Source organism: Salminus brasiliensis, chromosome 5, assembly GCF_030463535.1.
Source record: "Salminus brasiliensis chromosome 5, fSalBra1.hap2, whole genome shotgun sequence".
Classification (NCBI taxonomy): Eukaryota; Metazoa; Chordata; class Actinopteri; order Characiformes; family Bryconidae; genus Salminus; species Salminus brasiliensis.
In genome coordinates this window covers 9,609,519-9,628,526 of record NC_132882.1, presented here as the reverse complement: position 1 = coordinate 9,628,526, position 19,008 = coordinate 9,609,519, and the positions used below count along the sequence as shown (strand labels likewise).

The following is a 19,008-nucleotide window of genomic DNA, read 5'->3' as shown; positions in this document are numbered from 1 at the left end:
CGCGCTGGTGTGTAGCCTGCGCGTACGTAAGGGCTGGCGAACGAAGCACCTGGGTAGAGAGGTGACGCTCGCGGTCACTTTTCCGTAACTCCCCGTGTGACATGACGTCAGAGTGATTGACGTTTGTTTATTAATCGCTGAGATATCGACTGGAGATCATTGCTGGGAAAACGCTGTGACGTTTAGGTTCCAGTTGGAGCAGATCAGGGTGGTTTAAGAGCTGAAGAAATGATCTGTGCTAACAGAGGGGTGTGTACACACACACACACACACACACACACACTGTCATTTTCAGAAAGAGGACAGAAATATGGTGAGAGAGGGGCTTATTTCTGAGCACTGCTTGTTTTCCTCCCCATCATCATCATCATCATCAGCAGCAGCAGCAGCAGCAGCATCATCATCCAGAGCATCAGCATCACCACAAGAGTCATCCTCATCATCCTCATCAACCACAAAAACCATACACACTTTATTGCATATTTGATCTCCTCTGTAAAAAAAAGAGAGAGACTACGCTGCTCTGACTGGCAGGCGACATGTGCATTGCTTTGAAATGACTTTTGGGCTCTGCTGCGCCCGAGGTGACTGAGGTCTTTCTCCACTGCACAGTGTTCTCCTCCTCGCTCTGCTTCAACTCAGAACTGAGGCTGAACACAGCCGCTCTTGTTGCATCTCATGTCTGACCCCGTAAAGTACAGCCAGAGTGTGTACAATTGAGCTGGATCCTGCACAAGGAAAATAGGATATGCTGCTCTGTTTGTGTGTTTGTGTGTGTGTGTGTGTGTGTGTGTGTGTGTGTGTGTTAGTTTGTGTTCAGGAGAGGAGCTCCTCTTTTAAACATGGCTTCTGGTGGTGAGGGATTTTGAGTTGTAGTGCATTGTATGGGGAGAACTGCTGGATGAGGGGTGTGCAGGGATCAGGTTCAGCTCAAATCTCTCTGCCTCTGTGTGTTTGTGAGCCCAGAGAGAGAGAGAGAGAGAGAGAGAGAGAGAGAGAGAGAGTAAAAATAGAAAAAATGTGTTGCTAGAAATCTTCAGTATTTTACTTCCCACAGAGATGAATGTTGGTTCGCTGGCAGAGAAAACACCCTGCATATTTCTATATTGTTTGTGCAGCTTTAATGATCTGGGTGCACATTATAGGTATTCTACCCAACCCTCTATCCATCCATCCATCTGTCTATCTATCTATCTATCTATCTATCCACCCACCCACCCACCCATCCATCCACCCATCCATCCATCCACCCATCCACCCACCCACCCATCCATCCATCCACCCATCCACCCATCCATCCATCCATCCATCCATCCATCCATCTGTTTATCTACCCAACCCTCTGTCTATCTATCTATCTATCTATCCATCCATCCATCCATCCATCCATCTGTTTATCTGCCCAACCCTCTGTCCATCTATCTATCTATCTATCTATCTATCTATCTATCTATCTATCTATCTATCCATCCATCCGTCCACCCACCCACCCACCCACCCATCCATCCATCCATCTGTTTATCTACCCAACCCTCTGTCTATCTATCTATCTATATCCATCCATCCATCCATCCATCCATCTGTTTATCTACCCAACCCTCTATCTATCTATCTATCTATCTATCTATCTATCTATCTATCCATCCATCCTTCCCTCCCTGCCTTCACCCCTCTCTCCATCCATCCATCCATCTATCTATATATTTATATCTATCTATCTGTCTGTCTTATATCCAGATCTATTAAACTCATAAAAAGCAAGTTGCAATGCCCATATTCAAACTTGAAATGAAACAGAGTGTCTCTATTACCACTACAAGCAGGGCTTTCCCATAAGACTCTAAACAAACCCCATTGGGCTCAACTTCACAGTCCTCACAGAAGAGCTTTTGCAGTAATATTTGCTCACAGTCCACTCCATTCTGAAAAAAAAAAGTATTCTGCCAGTCACTGGCTTAGTAATTTTCCAGCTAGCTACTTCTACAGCACAAGAGCTCTCAATGGTGCTGAATTACACCGGCTTCCTCCGCCAGTGCTGTAGGAGTAGTCCGGGAGCCGGATGTCGCTCTAATGAGTGGCAGTGCTTTATGAAATATCCAGTCTGAGCAAATGAGTTTCCCTGGGCTTCCCGGGTCTCGCTGGGGCTCATCAGTGGAATGCTGTGCGTAGGTGCACAATCATAAGTCTGCCACCAATCAACGCCTGCAATCACGCATTTGTATATGACACAGTCACACACAGACACACACACAGACGTATGTATGCATGTATGTATGTTTATGTATACACACACATACCGACACACATTCACCAAGACAAAAAGATGAATGCAACCTCCAGACTGCCGTCTGGTTTATGTCTCTAATGAGGACAGACTTCTTGGAAATGCCACAAGCCTATCCCCAGTGGAGCTCAGTGGCCTATTTGGAGATACAAGCTCCTTTCTCATGAGCTTCTGTGGATGGTGTGCAGCAGTGCTATTTAGAAGTGATCTTATAAAATCTTGCTCATTATAAACCTTAGCTATAAACCTTAATGAGGGAAATTTAATATAAGGCAAGATGCTTTAAAAGTATGATTAGTAATTTTGGTACAATGAGGTAATATCCTAATATAACTAGGGGATCTGTTGGTGTGTGTGTGTGTATAAAGGAAAGATAGAGGAAGAGAGTAGGAGTGTGAGAGACAGAAAGTGTGAACTTGTAATATGAGCAACATTTTGATATTGCTCTGAGAGTAAGATTCCTCTGGTGTCAGGATGTTTCAGGCATTCAGAGCAGTCTGCTGCTGCTCTCTTGGTAAAAGGATGACAACATCTTATTTTTAGCATGTGCACTCCAACCACCTCTGAATTAGCAGAGATTGATCCCCACCCCCCAGCCTGATTGTCAGCCAATGGCACAATTATCTCATATTGCCAGATATCAAAGCCAGTCCGTGTTCAGAGTGTTTATGTTTGTTTTTCTCTTTTTATGCATAACTGCACACTATCATATCACCGGCTTTTAAACCAATAAACTTCACATCCCTGGAGCTCCTTCCACGCTGCAATATTCATCCATTTAAAGGCAGGGTTTGGGCTTATTTTTTGTGCTTTTTACTGCACCATATTTTGTGTGAGCACAAGCTGATCACTCCCTATCTGGGTTCAGTTGAGGCAGTGAGTCAATGGGCTGACCACTGAGCTGCACATGGCATAGAGATGCAACAAGGGCTATTTAACTGGGTCTTTATGTAACATGATTTAAGGTCAATTAAAGGTTGACAGTATTTAGGGGTTTCGTGGAGGGGTACTTGTCATCCAGGAGGGGTTGTAATTATGCTTCAGAGTTTGAGGTTATCCGGCAGGGTAGGAATTGTCCATCATAGTCTGGGATTATCCAGCAGGGGTTGGGTTTGGGTTTGTCCAGAGGGTTTAGGATTTATCCATCAGGGTATTGAATTATCCATTATAGTCTTGGATTATTCAGCATGGCTTTGGTTTATCCAGAGGGGTTAATAATTATCCAGCAGTGTTTGGGTTTATACAGCAGGGTTTGTAATAATTCAGTGTGATGTTATCTAGCATGGTTTAGGATTATCCAGCAGGGTTTAGGATTATCCAGCAGAGTGTACATTTGTCCACCAGGGTTAGGGCTTTATCCAGCAGGGGTTGCGGTTATCCAGGAGTATTTGGCTTTATCCAGCAGGGGTTGGGATTATCATGCAGGATTTGCGATTATCCAGCAATGATTGGGTTCATCCTGCAAGGTTTGGGATTATCCAGCAAGGTTTGGGGTTATGCAGCAGTGTTTGGGTTTATCCAGCAGGGGTTGGGATTATCATGCAGGGTTTGGGATTATCCAGCAAGGATTAGGTTCATCCAGTAAGATTTTGGATTACCCAGCAGGGTTATGCAGCAGTGTTTGGGTTCATCCAGTTGGGTTTTAGGTTATTCAGCATCATTCAGGCAGGGTTCAGTGTTATCAAGCAGAGGTTGTTGCTATCTAACCAGGTTTGGGGTAATTAAGGTTTGAGGTGTCTAGTAGGGTTTGGGGTTACATAGCAATAGATGCCCTGTGTCATCCTGCAAGGCCTTGGTGTATTGAGGCATTTTTCCTGCAAGTATTTTACATGCAAACCACATAATAAAATGAAGCAAGTATTTCACAAAAGGCATTAAAATGCGCATTGACGATTTCCATGGGGAATTATTTCTTGATCCCTATTGGTTTGGTTGCTCTGTGCAGCAATGAAAAAGCACATTGTCTATCTCTGTCTGTTTTTGCTTTTTTTGCCCATATTTGCCTGTATCTGTCTTTGTCTGCATGTATTTGTTTGTATCTTCCCGTATCCACCTTTGTTTTGTCTGTACCTGCCTGTATTCCTATATTTGCTTGTATCCATCTGTCCTGCCCTTCCATTTCTCGTGTTTGTTGGTGTGATTAAATGGCATTCTGACCCCGGGCAGCATCATACCCTTTGGCACGCTGGCCTTGTTTGTATTCGTTACGAGCAAGTTGGTAAACAGGTAGTTTTTTTCTTGCTGGTATGTGGGTAAATAACGGCTGTCATTGAGCCCTTCCGAGGCGAGTTGAAGGTGGCCAAGGAAACGCACATGAATGATGAGCACACAGTGACACACTGGTATGCAAAAAGGCCATTCCACAGTAATGAAAAGTGGTAAACAATTGACAGCAATTTAGACAGAAGATGAACAGTAAAAATACACAGTTTTTCTATTGTGGATTCAACATGCAGGGTTAAATTGAGAAGTGTGGCATGTTAAAGGACTTCATTAGCAGGTGTTATTGTAGTAACTATGTCAATCAATCTCCAATCATTGGATTTCTCATTTGTTTTGCAGAAACTCAGAACCGCACATATATCTGTTGGGCAATTAGTCCAGCTCCACTCGAATAGCACTCGAGAGATGCTCCAAGGGTTGTTATTTCAGCCTCATTAAGTAGATAATTACTGCAACTCTGCTAACTAATTAAACTAGGATACGGTTGGGTAGGTCTGAGACTAGCGGTAGATTTGGCAGTCGGATTGGGGAAATTTAATTAAAGACTTTAATTTAGACAGTTTGGGGTCCTAAATAGATCTTGTATTTGAACATTATCAGATCCAGTAAATCAGCAGATAATGTAAGTAGTCATGTCATTTTAGTCAGCCTAGTTAGGTAATAAAAATATCCACTTGCATTCAAGCACTCAAGTCCTACAGTGTCCTTTAAATTCTGTTCATTTTTAGAAGGGGGTTCTACAAGAGGTTTTTAAATATATATAACCCTGATGCAACAATTTGCAAAGTATACCCAATTCTTAGAACTTGAATGTAGAGGTTACTAAACCCAGTCTTAAAAATGCTATAAAGGAACCATGAAAAAAACATTTGTAAAAGATGATTTTTGTGTGTGAGGAACCTTTTAAAGGTTTCAAATTAATTTAAAGGTCCTTTATTAATTTAAAGGTTCTTCACATTCAGAACTCTTTTACAAAATGGTTGTTTATTGAACAAAATATGGTTCTTCTATGGCATTGCACAAAGAACCCTTTGTAGCACCAGGTGAATGCAAAACTAGTGGTAAGGAACAAGGCATAGTAAGTGCAATAAAGGCTTTAATAGATATTAGTGCTTTATAAAGTACTCTTGAAAGAGGTGGGTCTTCAGTTGACATTTGAAGATAGCAAGTGATTGCTGTTCAGGGGAGTTTGTTCCACCACCTTGGTGCCAGGACAGAGGGAAATCTGAATGCTTGCCTTCCATGCATCCCGAGAGATGGTGGGTCAAACCAGCACAAAGGGCTCTTGGTACAGATCAGGTTTTGACCACTGCCATCAATCGGGAAGAAGCTGGACATGTTTTGTCTTTGTAGGCTAGCATCGGGGTTTTATCTGGGTGTTATATTATCTGATGTTAATTTCCGAACCCTAAATGAATGAACAGAGCACACACACTAAAACACATTTGCTAAGACCACCATTACCAGTAATGACATTCTGAAGGTCCTGTTTAATCCAACATCACTAACATATGTCACCCCTGTCATGCAAAAACCTTAGTATCTCCATTTCTACTACTGTGATTCACCGCAACACAAGCTTGTGTTCTGCCCTGGAATGACTGGAGTTAAAAATGAGAGAACAAACTGCACTAGGAGACAAGACACCAGCACCAACACCCTTCCAGTCTGCGTTGTTAGATTTAGTTGCTAGACCTAGCTTGTCCTCGCTAGCTTGGAGATGGTTTTGCTTTGAAAACACAGAGGTTTCCCAAAATACTGCCTTCTGCAAACGATGTCGAAAATCGGTTGCAATTGAAGACAACTTGACAACGAACTTATTTCACCATTTGCGAACTAACCTCCGTGCTGAATATGAAGATTATTAAAAACTTCGGCAGGCCGCTGCCCACTACTAGCTGAAACCAGCCAAGGACCTGTTGGACCATAATCTGTGACCTCAGTGAGTAGTTTCTGAGATTTCCACTTGTGTGCAGTCACATATTCTGACAGAAATAGATCTTACATTAATGAAGTAAAATGCTAAAACTTAAACTTAAAAAAATATGAAATATCTAACATGAAATATAAATATAATGTCATATAAATATAGTACATTCATATTAAATTACAATTTAATGTGAAAAAAGACACAAGTTTGCAATGCTTCAATTTTAAGTAAATAAATAAGTAGAACAAGCTAGCACATTGCAACTGTAAGAATTGACAGAATCCCACAAAATATCAAGATATGTTTTGTAAATATCACACACCCCTATGTGATAAATATCAAATGGACAATTTGTCTAATGGACCAACAAAAATAATTAAATAGACCTATGATAAACTCTTTTCACTTTGACTTCCATTGAAAGTTAAGAAGGTTTTTTTTCCTTCTCCTGTAAAGTTGAATTTTGGATTTTGGAGATTTCTGATTGAAAGCAACAGTATATATGTTGGTGATGTGTTTATGGACAGATTGATACAAGGTTGTGAAGATCACAACAGATTTACAGAGGGGAAATTTAAATCTGATGTATGCTAACTAAAGTCTTGGAAATGGGAAGTAGTTTATGTGTTTAATCACATCGGAAATGCATTTAAATGTTAAATAAATATTAAGTTCAGAGAAAGGGTTTTATAATGTCATTTTCAAATAAATCAGGCACTTGGGTCTTCAAAAATGCTTAATGCGATTTCTGACCATTGGTCCTTGCATTAAAAATATGTGCAATCTTGCTATGACAACTCATTAGCATATTATGTAAATTAGGTGAGATGAAATTTCTTCCTTTAGTTAACACCCTGCACACACAAACACACACTACCCCCTTCCACTGCCACCCGCCCCATGGGAGAAGTGGTTTGCAGCATAAGAAATCGCTAGTGCATGTGTCAAAATGTGTAAACACAGAGTATAAAATGGAAATGAGCGGGTGGTCTCGGTGATGGTGATGTCTGGAGCCGTCATATGGAATTGAACATATGCCCTTTCTTTACACCGGCGTAGCTTGGAGCAGATGGTCTAAATCTTATGGTAAATCACATCCATCTCCTTGGATGTATAATGACATTTATTCTTCACGCTAACTGAGCCTGGGGCGAAAGCAGAAGGATTTATTTTTGTCTGCTTCAAGATCAGGAGCGGTTGTCGAGCGTGTGTTGTTGTTTTTAACTTGAAGAGATTTGAGAGTAAGTGGGAGAGAGTGCTAACATGCCCAAATGAAGCCACTCAGTAGCACAAACACACAAAACCTAGTGTTTGTCACACAATGCAACAACATGACTGTCACTGTCCTCTCTCACCTCAACACCTGCGCTGGGCGTCAAAGCTTAAAGAAGCCATTTCACACACACACACGCTAAGAAGAAGTGTGGGCTGCTAGCCTGCGGCTCTCTGGAAGGCCAGATATGCAGACATGTCCATCATTCCAGTTTTCTCTGTATTTTTGTATTTTTCTCTCCCTCTCTCTCTCTCTCTCTCTCTCTCTCTCTCTCTCTCTGTCTCTCACGCTCTCTCTTGCTTGCTTTCTTTCTTCTCCTGATCCTCTACTCTCTTTCCTCTGTCTTCCTCCTTGACTGCATAATTAATCAGATTTTGTGAATTAATTAAAACAGAACGAGTCTCAGAAGGACTCTCGTTCAGGTTTCTCGTGGCACGAGGACTAAAGAATCACAATCACGGTGACTTGTGTACTAGTTAAATACAATTGACCTGTCCAGGTTCCTCCCTTAATAGTGCTCTTTCACTCATTGATTTCTCAAAATACAGAAATCTACAGCTGTAGAGCTACTGAAAAATACACTATATGTCCAAATGTTTGTGGACACCCCTTCTAATGAATGCATTTAGCTACTTTAAGTTGCACCCATTGCTGACACAGATGTGCAAATGTGCAGACACACACACACAAACACAGCTTGTCTAGTCCTTGTAGAGAAGTGCTGCCAATAGAATAGGACTCTCTGCAGCAGATAACACATGAACCTATTGGCACCGTTTCTAATGCCAGGAATGGGCTAGAGGGGTATAAAGCCCCCCAACATTTTTGCTGTGGAGCAGTGGAAGAACTGTGTTCTCTGGAATGATGGAGCTCCACCCAAAACATTTTGGGGATGTTGGGGATGAGGTGGGGTGGTGATCATCTTGACAACATCCGAACTAGTCCTAGTCCTAACATTTTTGTCACTGAATGCAATCAAAACCTCACAGCAATACTCCAGTATCTATCAGAAAGCCTTCCTTGGACAGTAGAGAAAGTTACTCCAACAAAAGTAATTTTTAATACCCTTGATTTCAGAAGAAACAATGAATGAGAAGGTGTCCCAATACTTTTGTCCATATAGTGTAGATGTTGCCAAAGGGGGGGGGGGGGGGGGGGTGTTCATTTAATCAGTGACTCAAAAGTATTGAAGTATTGAAGTATCTGAATTCTACCCTCATTCCAGAGAACACAGTTCCACTGTTCCATAGCTTAATGATGGGGGGCTTTACACCCCTCAAGCCCACACCTTAAAGTAGCTGAATGCATTCATTAGAAGGGGTGTCCACCAACATGTAGTATGAATCCATATAGCATATTTTACTATTTTAAAAAAGGTTATGTAGTGAACATTAGATTATCACTGTTTTCAGTAGCTCGATGGGGAAATGCCATTGCAGTTTTATGAAAGCAGCTAAGCCAGCAGTGCATTTGGGCCAGGATAGGTCAACTGAATACAATAAAGTCCAACACAGAATACAAATATGAAACAAATGATATACATAAATACAAATGGTATTCCAACTAAGCTTAAGTGACAAGCTATTTATAACAGTATACAGTAGATTAGAGGGCACATGACAGTAGGACATGCCACACCATCCTAATAGCGTGTGCATGTATGGCCAGTGTGACAGTGATATATTGTCAACGCAAGGGTTCACATTAGCAAGCTCCCGCATGTTTACGGGAGTCAGACAGGACGTGTTTTTCCTGCTGAAGGTCGTTGTAGGGAGAGGAAAATTTCACACCCCATCATATCACACACCTTTTTATTTAATCCAGATATTATCTAGCTGAAGACACACAGAGTCGTTTGGAAAAGCAGAGTGAATCTTGGCTCGTCTGCTTTGTTGCGAGGATGTCATGGCGTGCTAAAATGGCATTCCAGGATAACTCAGGCAGCATGTCTGCGACGACTGGCTGCGAGGTGATGTGACTGTAATGCGGAATGAGCCTGTAAAGCAACCTCTCTAATACTGTATGGGTTCAGTTAAGCGCTGTCAAAAGAGCAGTCCTTTGTGACTTTCTTGCGTCGTCTTGTCATGAAATACCTTTAAGCGATTGCACTTTTGGAGAACTCATAAAAGGCCAGAGTTTTCTCAAGGACTTTTGAGGTGTATTTATGCAACTTGTGCACATCCGTGAACAGCTTTAGAGTTAGAGAGAGTTATTTGCTGAGTTATTTGCTGAGTTATTTGCCTGCTGTTTCCTTAATATCATTATTAACCTGGTGCTGGAAATCACTGAAGTTTTGATAATGGTATATTAGCACAATGCTTGTGCCATAACACAAATCTGTGCAATTTTAGGGAGATTTTTTGAAATGTTAACTACTAAAATATGTGGTGAGACTTTATTGTGGGGCACTGTTAAGAAGGCTAAATGACACCTAAATGACATAAGCGCTCCGTGTCACACATAATGATTGTAGAGTTTGGAAGCAGAGGCGGATGTAATTACAGGTGTTTATTTAAGACAAAACGAAACCAAACAAAGCAAACACTAAAACTAATTATCAGACACTGATCAAAACAACACAGCTCAAGTTAACACACCGTAACCTGACATGAACACATTCCAACATGATCACGCACAAGACCAGACAAGGGAATGCTCAAACAAAGGGGTACTTATACAGAGAGACAACGAGGAACACCTTGGACTGACAAGGGGGTGTGGCTACAGAGGAGGCACAGGTGGGAACACTAATGAACAGGAGGGCAGACAAGACACCAATAGAGTCACAAAACAGGGGCAGGAAAGGTAGAACGGGGCAGACATGACACATAAACATGCATAAACATTTATAAATGCTTATTCCAAAAGCTGTCAACTATCATAAAGGCTGCTTATGTCAACATCGGGTAACACTTTATTTCACATGGTCGTTTGTAGGTGAATAATAAACTCTAAGCAGTATCAGTATCAGAGGATCAGTAAAACATCAACAGCATATCAGTTCAGTGGCAGCAGTGAAGCATCTGAATACATTGAGGTAAATATCTTGAAGATGTTCTGTTGATGCTTTACTGACATTAAGAAGACTGACTGTTGATATGGTACATAAAGTTCACTTAATGTTACTTCCCTTGCACAAAACCTAACCCAGCCTTATTGGATCCTTATCCTAACCATCATCCTGGGCCTAGTCTTAACCTTAACCTCAACCCAAAACCTAACCCTAACCCTCATCCTGGCCCCTTCATCTCAATCCAGTTAAGATCCAGTTCCAGACCAGTGTCATGCAGCAGGTCTATAGCAGCTGGTGGAGGATGTTGAGATGGTCTGTATTAGAGCTGTTAGATAATCAGTGATTTCTCAGGTGAACATCTACAGATCTGAACCTGGACTCTGCCAATAAAGTGAAGAACAGCTGAATTCAGTAGAAGTCTTCAGTAAAAGTCTCTTGATGATTTACTGAATGTTCAGATGTTGCCTCATCATTTATATGTACAACAACTGTGACTTGGTAGACCACTAAAACTGCTTACGTCAGATAAACTACTCTCTGATCTGAGCAGATCCATATTCGTGTCCATTTTTCCACTGTGAGAAGATGACTCAACACTGTGGGTCTAAAAGGATGTGGAGCTGATCAAAAAGCTCTCACTGAGAAAAGCAAAAATACAAAAAAGAACATCTGCAGATCAAAGAAGTGGCTGGTGTTCTTGGAACAGTGTATACTGATCACCCCAGAGTCCAGACCTCAACATCACAAATGTCTTTGGGATGACTTGGATGGTAAAAAGCATAAAATCAACCTTTCCAATAAAGGTAGGGAAAATGTATGAAAATCAGATCACAAAATTTTAAGATACAATATTTTTATAATACATAATAAACATTACAGTAATTTTTTTTTTCTGTGTTTGACAAGGTAAGAAAATATACAAGCACACAATTAAGTGTTGCATTGTGGCAGCACAGTATGCAGTTACACTACACTGATTATAATTAGTCTAAATCTGTCCTGTTTTATGATACGTATTACTTATGATACATGTTCAGTTTTTACAAGTACTGATATTAGTGATATACTCAGAAAAGCATACTGGCATGATTAAGAGCAAAAACAATAGCATATCTTTCTATGTCCCAGCTTTTCCATTATTATTATTGCAGCCAAATATTCATGCAAAGAACAATTTACTTACGATAGTGTGGATTTGTGCCAGGCATTTATTATATACTAGCGAAATTAGACTAGACCCACTCTTCCCTGTTTTCTATCATTGTGCATGCATATCCAGGCTTCTCTAATGACGTGAGAGTTCTGCTCTCTTTCAGAACTCTTTTGGCCCTGTAGTGGTTCTGCAGGCCTGGACTGACGGCTCTCCCCCAGGGTAAAAGCCTTGAGCCAGTTGGCTGCTCCATCTAGCAACAGCAGGGAGGGATTGGGGAGAGAGTTTATGAACTTGGCTGACTCTGTGATACAAAAAAATGCCACATTATAGCAATTATACCAAACCATTTATTGCAATGTGCTGTACCGGGTATTAAAAAGATGCTGAAACAGATGCTTAAATAACACAACTAATAGATCTAGGGCTCCAAATTCCAAATTCAACACAAAATGACGATTGCAGTCTCTTATTATAAAGTCAACCCCTTTATAATAAGAGTCTTTAGTGCTTAGTAGAGACTCTTTTGCTGTTCTGACCTGCTACAAATGTGATGCATAGCCAGACACCAGCTTCTGGCAGCGTTTCTGAGGAATCTCAGCTCATTCCTCATGGGTAGTGGCCTTTAGTTTACTAATGTTCTTGGGTTTGCTGCAGCAACTGCCTTCTTTATTCCCCACCAAAGATTTTCTATGCGGTTCAAGTCCAGAGTCTTCTAGGACTTCTTCAGAAACGTCTTCAGTTGGAAGGTCCAATGATGCTCAAGCTTTACCTTCCTCACAGAAGGCATGACCTTTTGTCTTAGGATTTCCTGATGCTTGATTGAATCCATCTTGCCCTGCACACGCTTTAGGTTTCCAGTGCCAGAGGAAGCAAAGCAGCCCCAGAGCATCACTGGGCCACCACCACAGGGTGTTCTTTTCAGCAAATGCTTCATTCTTCCTCCTTTAGACATACTGCTGATCCATTGGCCTGAAAAATTACGGTTTTGTTTCTTTATTTCACAGAACAGAATCCCAAAACTTTAGTGACTGATTTATCTGTGGGTTTGAGCATATTAGAGTCAGCATTTATTGTGCGTTTGGGTCAGTAGAGGTGTACAGGCATGGACACCTTCAGCGCTTAGTATGCGCCTTGCTGTGCAAACTGAAACTGCCACCAAATCTTGCTGCAGGTCTTTTACAGTCAAGCTGAGAGTTTTTGACCACCTGCTTTTCCAGGAATCTTTTGGCAGTCGGTCATATATTTTACTTTCTGCCACAGTCAGGTAGGGTAGCTATAGTAGTGAACTACGCTTCCAACTGTATCTCTAGAAGCATTCAGTGCCTTTGCTGTCTTTTTCTCTACTTTTCCTTGTTTGTAAACTTTTTGGACAACTCTCTTGACTTGAGCTGTATTTCTAACATGCAGTCAAACATCACATTCAACAAACCTCTAGCCAGTTCAGGTATTTGGTATGTACATCTGATGCTACTAATGATGATGACAATTTGCTCTTATGAGGGGTTCTGTGCAGACGGTTGAATAATTCTGCAGTTGTCATTGAAAGTAGCATTCTGTGATGAATTTGGAGAAAGCACTTGTGAGCTACTTAAGTTGGTCTTGTTTGATTGCTAACATTTTTGCTAATAAACTTTGCAGTGGGGATTGAATCTTTTTTATTTCAACTGTACATAGTGCATCTCTCTCATCTGGTTGCTGAGAGAGAGCTGACCTCCTGGAGAGTTATCCAGCCTGAGCAAGCCTCTGCTCCACATTAGAGGGACACCAGCTTTAATGTTCACTCGAGGACCTTATATCTCCCAGTATATCTTCTCAAGGGTTTCTGTACTGACTTCTTACCCTTTCATCCTCTCTCCCTTTTACTTTATTTTAATGATACATCTTGAATGGCCATGGTGTTCAACAAGATGTTACCTTGTAGAACCCTAGGCTTATTATTCAGTTATTAATCTTGATACATTTTAGTCAGTAGCTACTATAAATGATTCCATAACTGCTACAAAAGGAAAATTGAGGTTTTATGAGAGTTATGAGAGTGAGGAACTGAGGCGTCAGCAAACATTCAGGCCTATAGAGGCCCATAAGGGATCAAGGAAAGCCTGTGTATTTTATACTATATTATTTCAATAGTATATACAGCATATTGCTATGTTTTATATATGAGAGTTGCTCTCTTGCTGAATAACTGACAGATCTATTCCTGGAACATAACTGCTACTGCTATACACTTAATTCAATGAAGTGAAGTCAACCCTGGTGTAGGACTGAAATACACCCTGGCGTAGGACTGAAAAGGAATCAACACAACCAACAGCTGTCTCTAATAACGAAGTGCAGAAATGCAGAGGTGTTGAGTATTAAGTGTTACTTCAACTCAGCTCTGTCAGATCAAATGATTCACTATATAATCTGTTTGTGTTATTTGAAATACAGGGTCATATCAGAATATTATGACCACCCCTGGTTTGAACTTAACTCTGCCCATTTCATCACCACTTACCACCTTTACTACTTACCATATAGGAGCACTCTGTAGTTCCAAAATTACAGACGGTTCTTTATCTCTGTACATTCTGTTACTGGCCTTTCACCCTGTTCTACAAGGATCACGATCCCACAGGACCACCACAAAGCAGCTAATACTTGGGTGGTGGGTCATTCTCCACACTGCAGTGACACTGACTTGGGGGTGGTGTGTTAATGTGTGTTGTGCTGGTACGAGTAAATCAAACAGCAGTGTTGCTGAAAGTTTTTTTGGATCACATCAATCAAATTGCCTTGGACTAGCTGCCCTCCTTCCGTTACCGATTACACTGAAGTTTAAATTATTAACTTTTAACCTTCTGTTATCATTATTTATTATTAACCGTCATTACTTGTATTCTTCCTGCTATCACTACAGCTCTCTCTGTGATCATAAAGAGATAACAACACACTTATGTGGTGTTAAGGTGCCTTTTTAACAATTATTAGTAATTGGATAAACAGTTCTGATCAGAGGAGGATGGGTCCACCTTGTGAGTTTTGGTTCCTCCACCTCTGAAGGGGTTTTTCTTGAAACTCGCAGTTGGCTTGCTCATTTGAGTTTACATTCTCTGTTGTTATTCTTTTGTCTTATTACTAAATCACCAGTTCACCAGTTGTCCTTTTTGGAGAACTTTTGGTTTGGTACTGACCACTGCATACCAGAAAACCCCCACAAGACTGGTTTGATGTTTTGGAGATGCTCTGAATCAGTTGTCACGCCATCACAGTTTGGCTCTTGTCAGACTGTCTCAGATTCTTATGATTGGCTGCTCTTCCTGCTTTTAACACATCACCTTCAGGAACTGACTGTTCCCGAGGCACTGTTGACAGATGCTACACAGTAGAGGCAGGTCATAAATGCTTTTTTACTTGTTTTTATATTGTTTTATAAAAAATACATTATCTGGTGGATGCCCACTTAAATATTTTATAAGCCACGTTAACTCAATGAATACACAAATTCTGACGCATCATAAATAAATCTACACCAAACAGTAATGATGCAATCCATGTAGCCCAAACCTAACAACCTACAGATACTACAGGATGCCTGGAGGTTGTGTGAAGGGTCAGATCTGTTATGGTAGAATGAGAGGGACTCAATATTAGGCAGGTGATATTAATGCTGTGACTGATTGCTGTATGTCTTGTACTGTAGACACAATGCCATGCTGCCTAGGCTAGCCTACAAGATCTGCATTACAAGATCTCAAAATTCGGATTCTGCATATTTCATGTTATCATTATGCTTTTCATTTCTGCAGTTCTGATATATTTATATTTTATCTTATATATATATATATAAGATATCTTATATATATATATATATATGTATATGGAGTGCACAAAGATTTGATCACATTTTAATTTTCTATTTCTCTCATCTTCTGATTTTGTGGACATTTTGAGCTTAATGAGAACTCTTATTGTCATTCTAAAATTATGTCTTGATTTTACAGTGATTTGGCATCTGAGGTGTGTAATATATGTCCCTGGATGTACTGGTTCTTCATCAGCTTAAAAGGGCAACCGCTACGTCCAGCTCCACAGATGAGGCCGGCAGTAGTTGTATGAGAAGCAGAGGTTCAGTCTACTTTACTTAAAGAAAGTTTGATAGAAAAAAAGTTGTTTATGAAAAAGAGAAAAACTTGGAGCTTTTAAGGCCATTTAACTATTAAGAAACTCTCAATTATATATAGATACAAACTAAAAATTAGCAAAATTGCAAGGTTACTAATTTTTTACAATGAGGTTGTATTAGAAAACAACATATTTGATATAAAGTTATGTCATTTTAGTGCAGGATTGCCACAATAACCTGTCTTTCAAATCATTTTGATTATGGAGAGATTTAACCGTAACCATATAATTCGAGAAGAAAATAAAAGAAAAATGTGCTACATTAAATTTAAATACCCTGCTCAGGTTCGGCTACTCTGTGGTCTCAACAAGAGAGAGAATGTGTTGAATATATCCTTTGAGACACTGTCTCAGAGCTACTTGTTTTGGATGCTGTAGGTGGCTCGGAGCTAGAGTCTGTGTGAATGGAGAGCTTTCATTTCCCCTGCAGCCCAAAAAGCTGCTCGCGCTCTCCAGGCCGCTCGGCTTTCAGCACCACGGAGAGCTCCACTCATTCAGTCTCCAGGCAACTGGCAGAGCCGAGGCAAGCAGGAGGAATAAATATTCCTCACCGTAACCACGACTTCTCACTCTACACCACTAAAATGAGACGGCTGAAGTATAACTAAGGCAACGTCTTGTCACCAAGCTCTCTTTCTCAGTTCTCCCTCAATACAATTTCTCTGCCTCTTTCTCTCCATTCTGACTCACTCTCTTTCCTTTCTTTCCAACTCCTTTCTCTACACTCCTCTCTTTCTCGGTTCTCTGCCTTGATGGATACCCCTGCTCTTCTGAGTCCACCACCTGATGCAAGATGCTCCTGACAGCACCGTCAAACTGTGTTAAATCTGGCCCTGCAGCCAGACGCTTGCCAACTGGGTCCAATGGACAAGTGCTCAGGGGCCTTGAGCACTGGGTAGCTGTTTGTAAAAAAAAAATAAAAAAATAAAAAAATCTTGCTACACCAAGTGCTGGTTACTTTACCGTAAAACTTTATCTGAAAGGGAAAGTAAAGTTTCTTTAGACCACTGTGCGGTGAGTTTGTTGTTCACAGTGAATCACTTTGTGTGGGACATAATCCTCATAAGATGATCCTGAGTCCTGGATGTGAAAGGATGCAGTTATAATCTGCACTGAATAAATTAACCTCTATAACAGGATTACAGTGCTTTAGAGCTTTCTGACGGAGCTCTAGTAGGGTTGTACCCAATGCACACAACACACTGTCAACACACTGTAAATCTTGGCCAGAGAAATGGTCTTAAATATTATATCATGTAACCATACCCTCTTAAAATAAAGGGTTCTTTGGGTGATGCTATAGAATAACCATTTTTCCATAAAAGGCCATTTTTGTAAACCTGGTAAGGAACCTGTACTCCCACTTCCCAAACCCTTTGTGATATGTATGAGTGTGTATCATTTTTTGCAGTTTCATCATAGCGGGATATTTGCAGTGGGACTTGCACTGAAATGATACTTGTGTATTTCAGGTCCTTGTCCATGAAATGTTGTAAGAATCATGCAGTGTAACATAAATAGCCCAAGGGATAATCCTATTGCATATGATTTCTCAATAATTCACACTTTCTTCTATTTCTTTATTTGCCGGATTTGTTGAAATCTTTTAATGCCAATTTTTATTAATGGGGCGGGCTAGGCTTTGCTCCCCATTTGCATCAGTGAGCCTCAGGCGCTCATAACCCTTTTGCCGGTTCACCGGTTGACCTTCCATAAAGCACTTTTGGTAGATTCTGACCACTGAATACCATGAACACCCCACAAGACATACCTGATGTTCTGGAGAAGGTCTGACCCAGTGGTCTAGCCACCTCAATTTGACCCATGTCAAAATCTCTCAGATTCTTACTCTTGACCATTTTTCCTGCTTCAAACACATCACCTTCAACAAATGCCTGTTCACTTGATGCCTATTATGAATATCCCACCCTTTGACGGGTGCCATTTAACAAGATAATCAATGTAATTCACTTCACCTCTCAGTAGTTTTCAGTTTGCTTTGGCAGTTCACTGCAGATGAAGTTGTGTTTTAGCGTTTTCCAGCCATTTCTCTCATAGCATATACGTTTTCAAGAACTAATTTATAGTAATTTGCCTTTTAATGATTATCAAAGGTCAAGGGTTTATTAAGCAACAAAAGAAAACACTTTGAAATATATCTAGTTTTAATAGAGCAAGGAAGGGAACTGCTGTCACCTGAGAAACGGTGACCTTGGCTTTTCTCATTTTCAAACTGAAGAGTAGAAAACCTTCGAGTCATATTCCATACACCTGTTCCATGCAGCAGTTCAAGTACATATACACAGACTGAAGGCATTAGACTTTGGTGTTGTTGTCTTGGCTTTAGCTCTGCCTTAGTATTACTTAGCCTGCATTATTCATGCCTTTGAATATAAAATACATTTTGCAGTAAAGCTGCAAGTGAAATGATGCACCTGAGTTTAGCTCTGGAAAAAAAAAAAACTCAAAAACTAATGCATTACACCAAGCTGGCATAGTCCTCATCCTTGTGAACCATAAAAGCATTTTGAAATCACAAATAGCTCAAGGATTAGCAATTAATTATTGCCTTCTGTAGAGAAGGGCTAATTCAGAAAGCCAGTGTTCTCAGCTAGGCTGGGTTGGCCTGGAGCTGGTGGGAGAAGCTGGTGAGACTGCTTGACTGTGAAGTGTGCTGTGAAGTGTGCTGTGAAGTGTGCTGTGGAGGATGCAGGGGCGTGTGACTGTGTGGTGTGAAAGGATGCAGATGTGGGTGATTGTATGATAGAATAATCTCTTCTCTTTCTCTGCAGATATAAACATGGCAGGAGAACCCAAACCTTACAGGCCCAAAGCCGGCTCCAAACGGCCGCTCTCGGCTGTCTACAGGTGAGTTCTTCTTTTGTCTTATTTATTATGGGTCTTTAAACTGAAAGGACTATTTTAACTATATTCACACAGACCCTGTTCACACCTGGTCACGTCA

The 19,008-nt window shown here is 40.7% G+C and overlaps 1 protein-coding gene across 5 annotated transcripts in view; it reads left to right on the top strand.

The window, feature by feature from the left end:
- The window catches only part of LOC140555960 (RNA-binding Raly-like protein), a 189,079-nt gene that overhangs the window by 145,433 nt on the left and 24,638 nt on the right, over positions 1 to 19,008 (top strand). For all 5 annotated transcript variants that reach the window (XM_072679355.1, XM_072679357.1, XM_072679359.1 and 2 more), the window contains one exon: positions 18,836 to 18,911. In XM_072679355.1, coding sequence (XP_072535456.1) covers positions 18,836 to 18,911 — 76 coding nt within the window. The remainder of the gene's footprint in view (positions 1 to 18,835; positions 18,912 to 19,008) is intronic.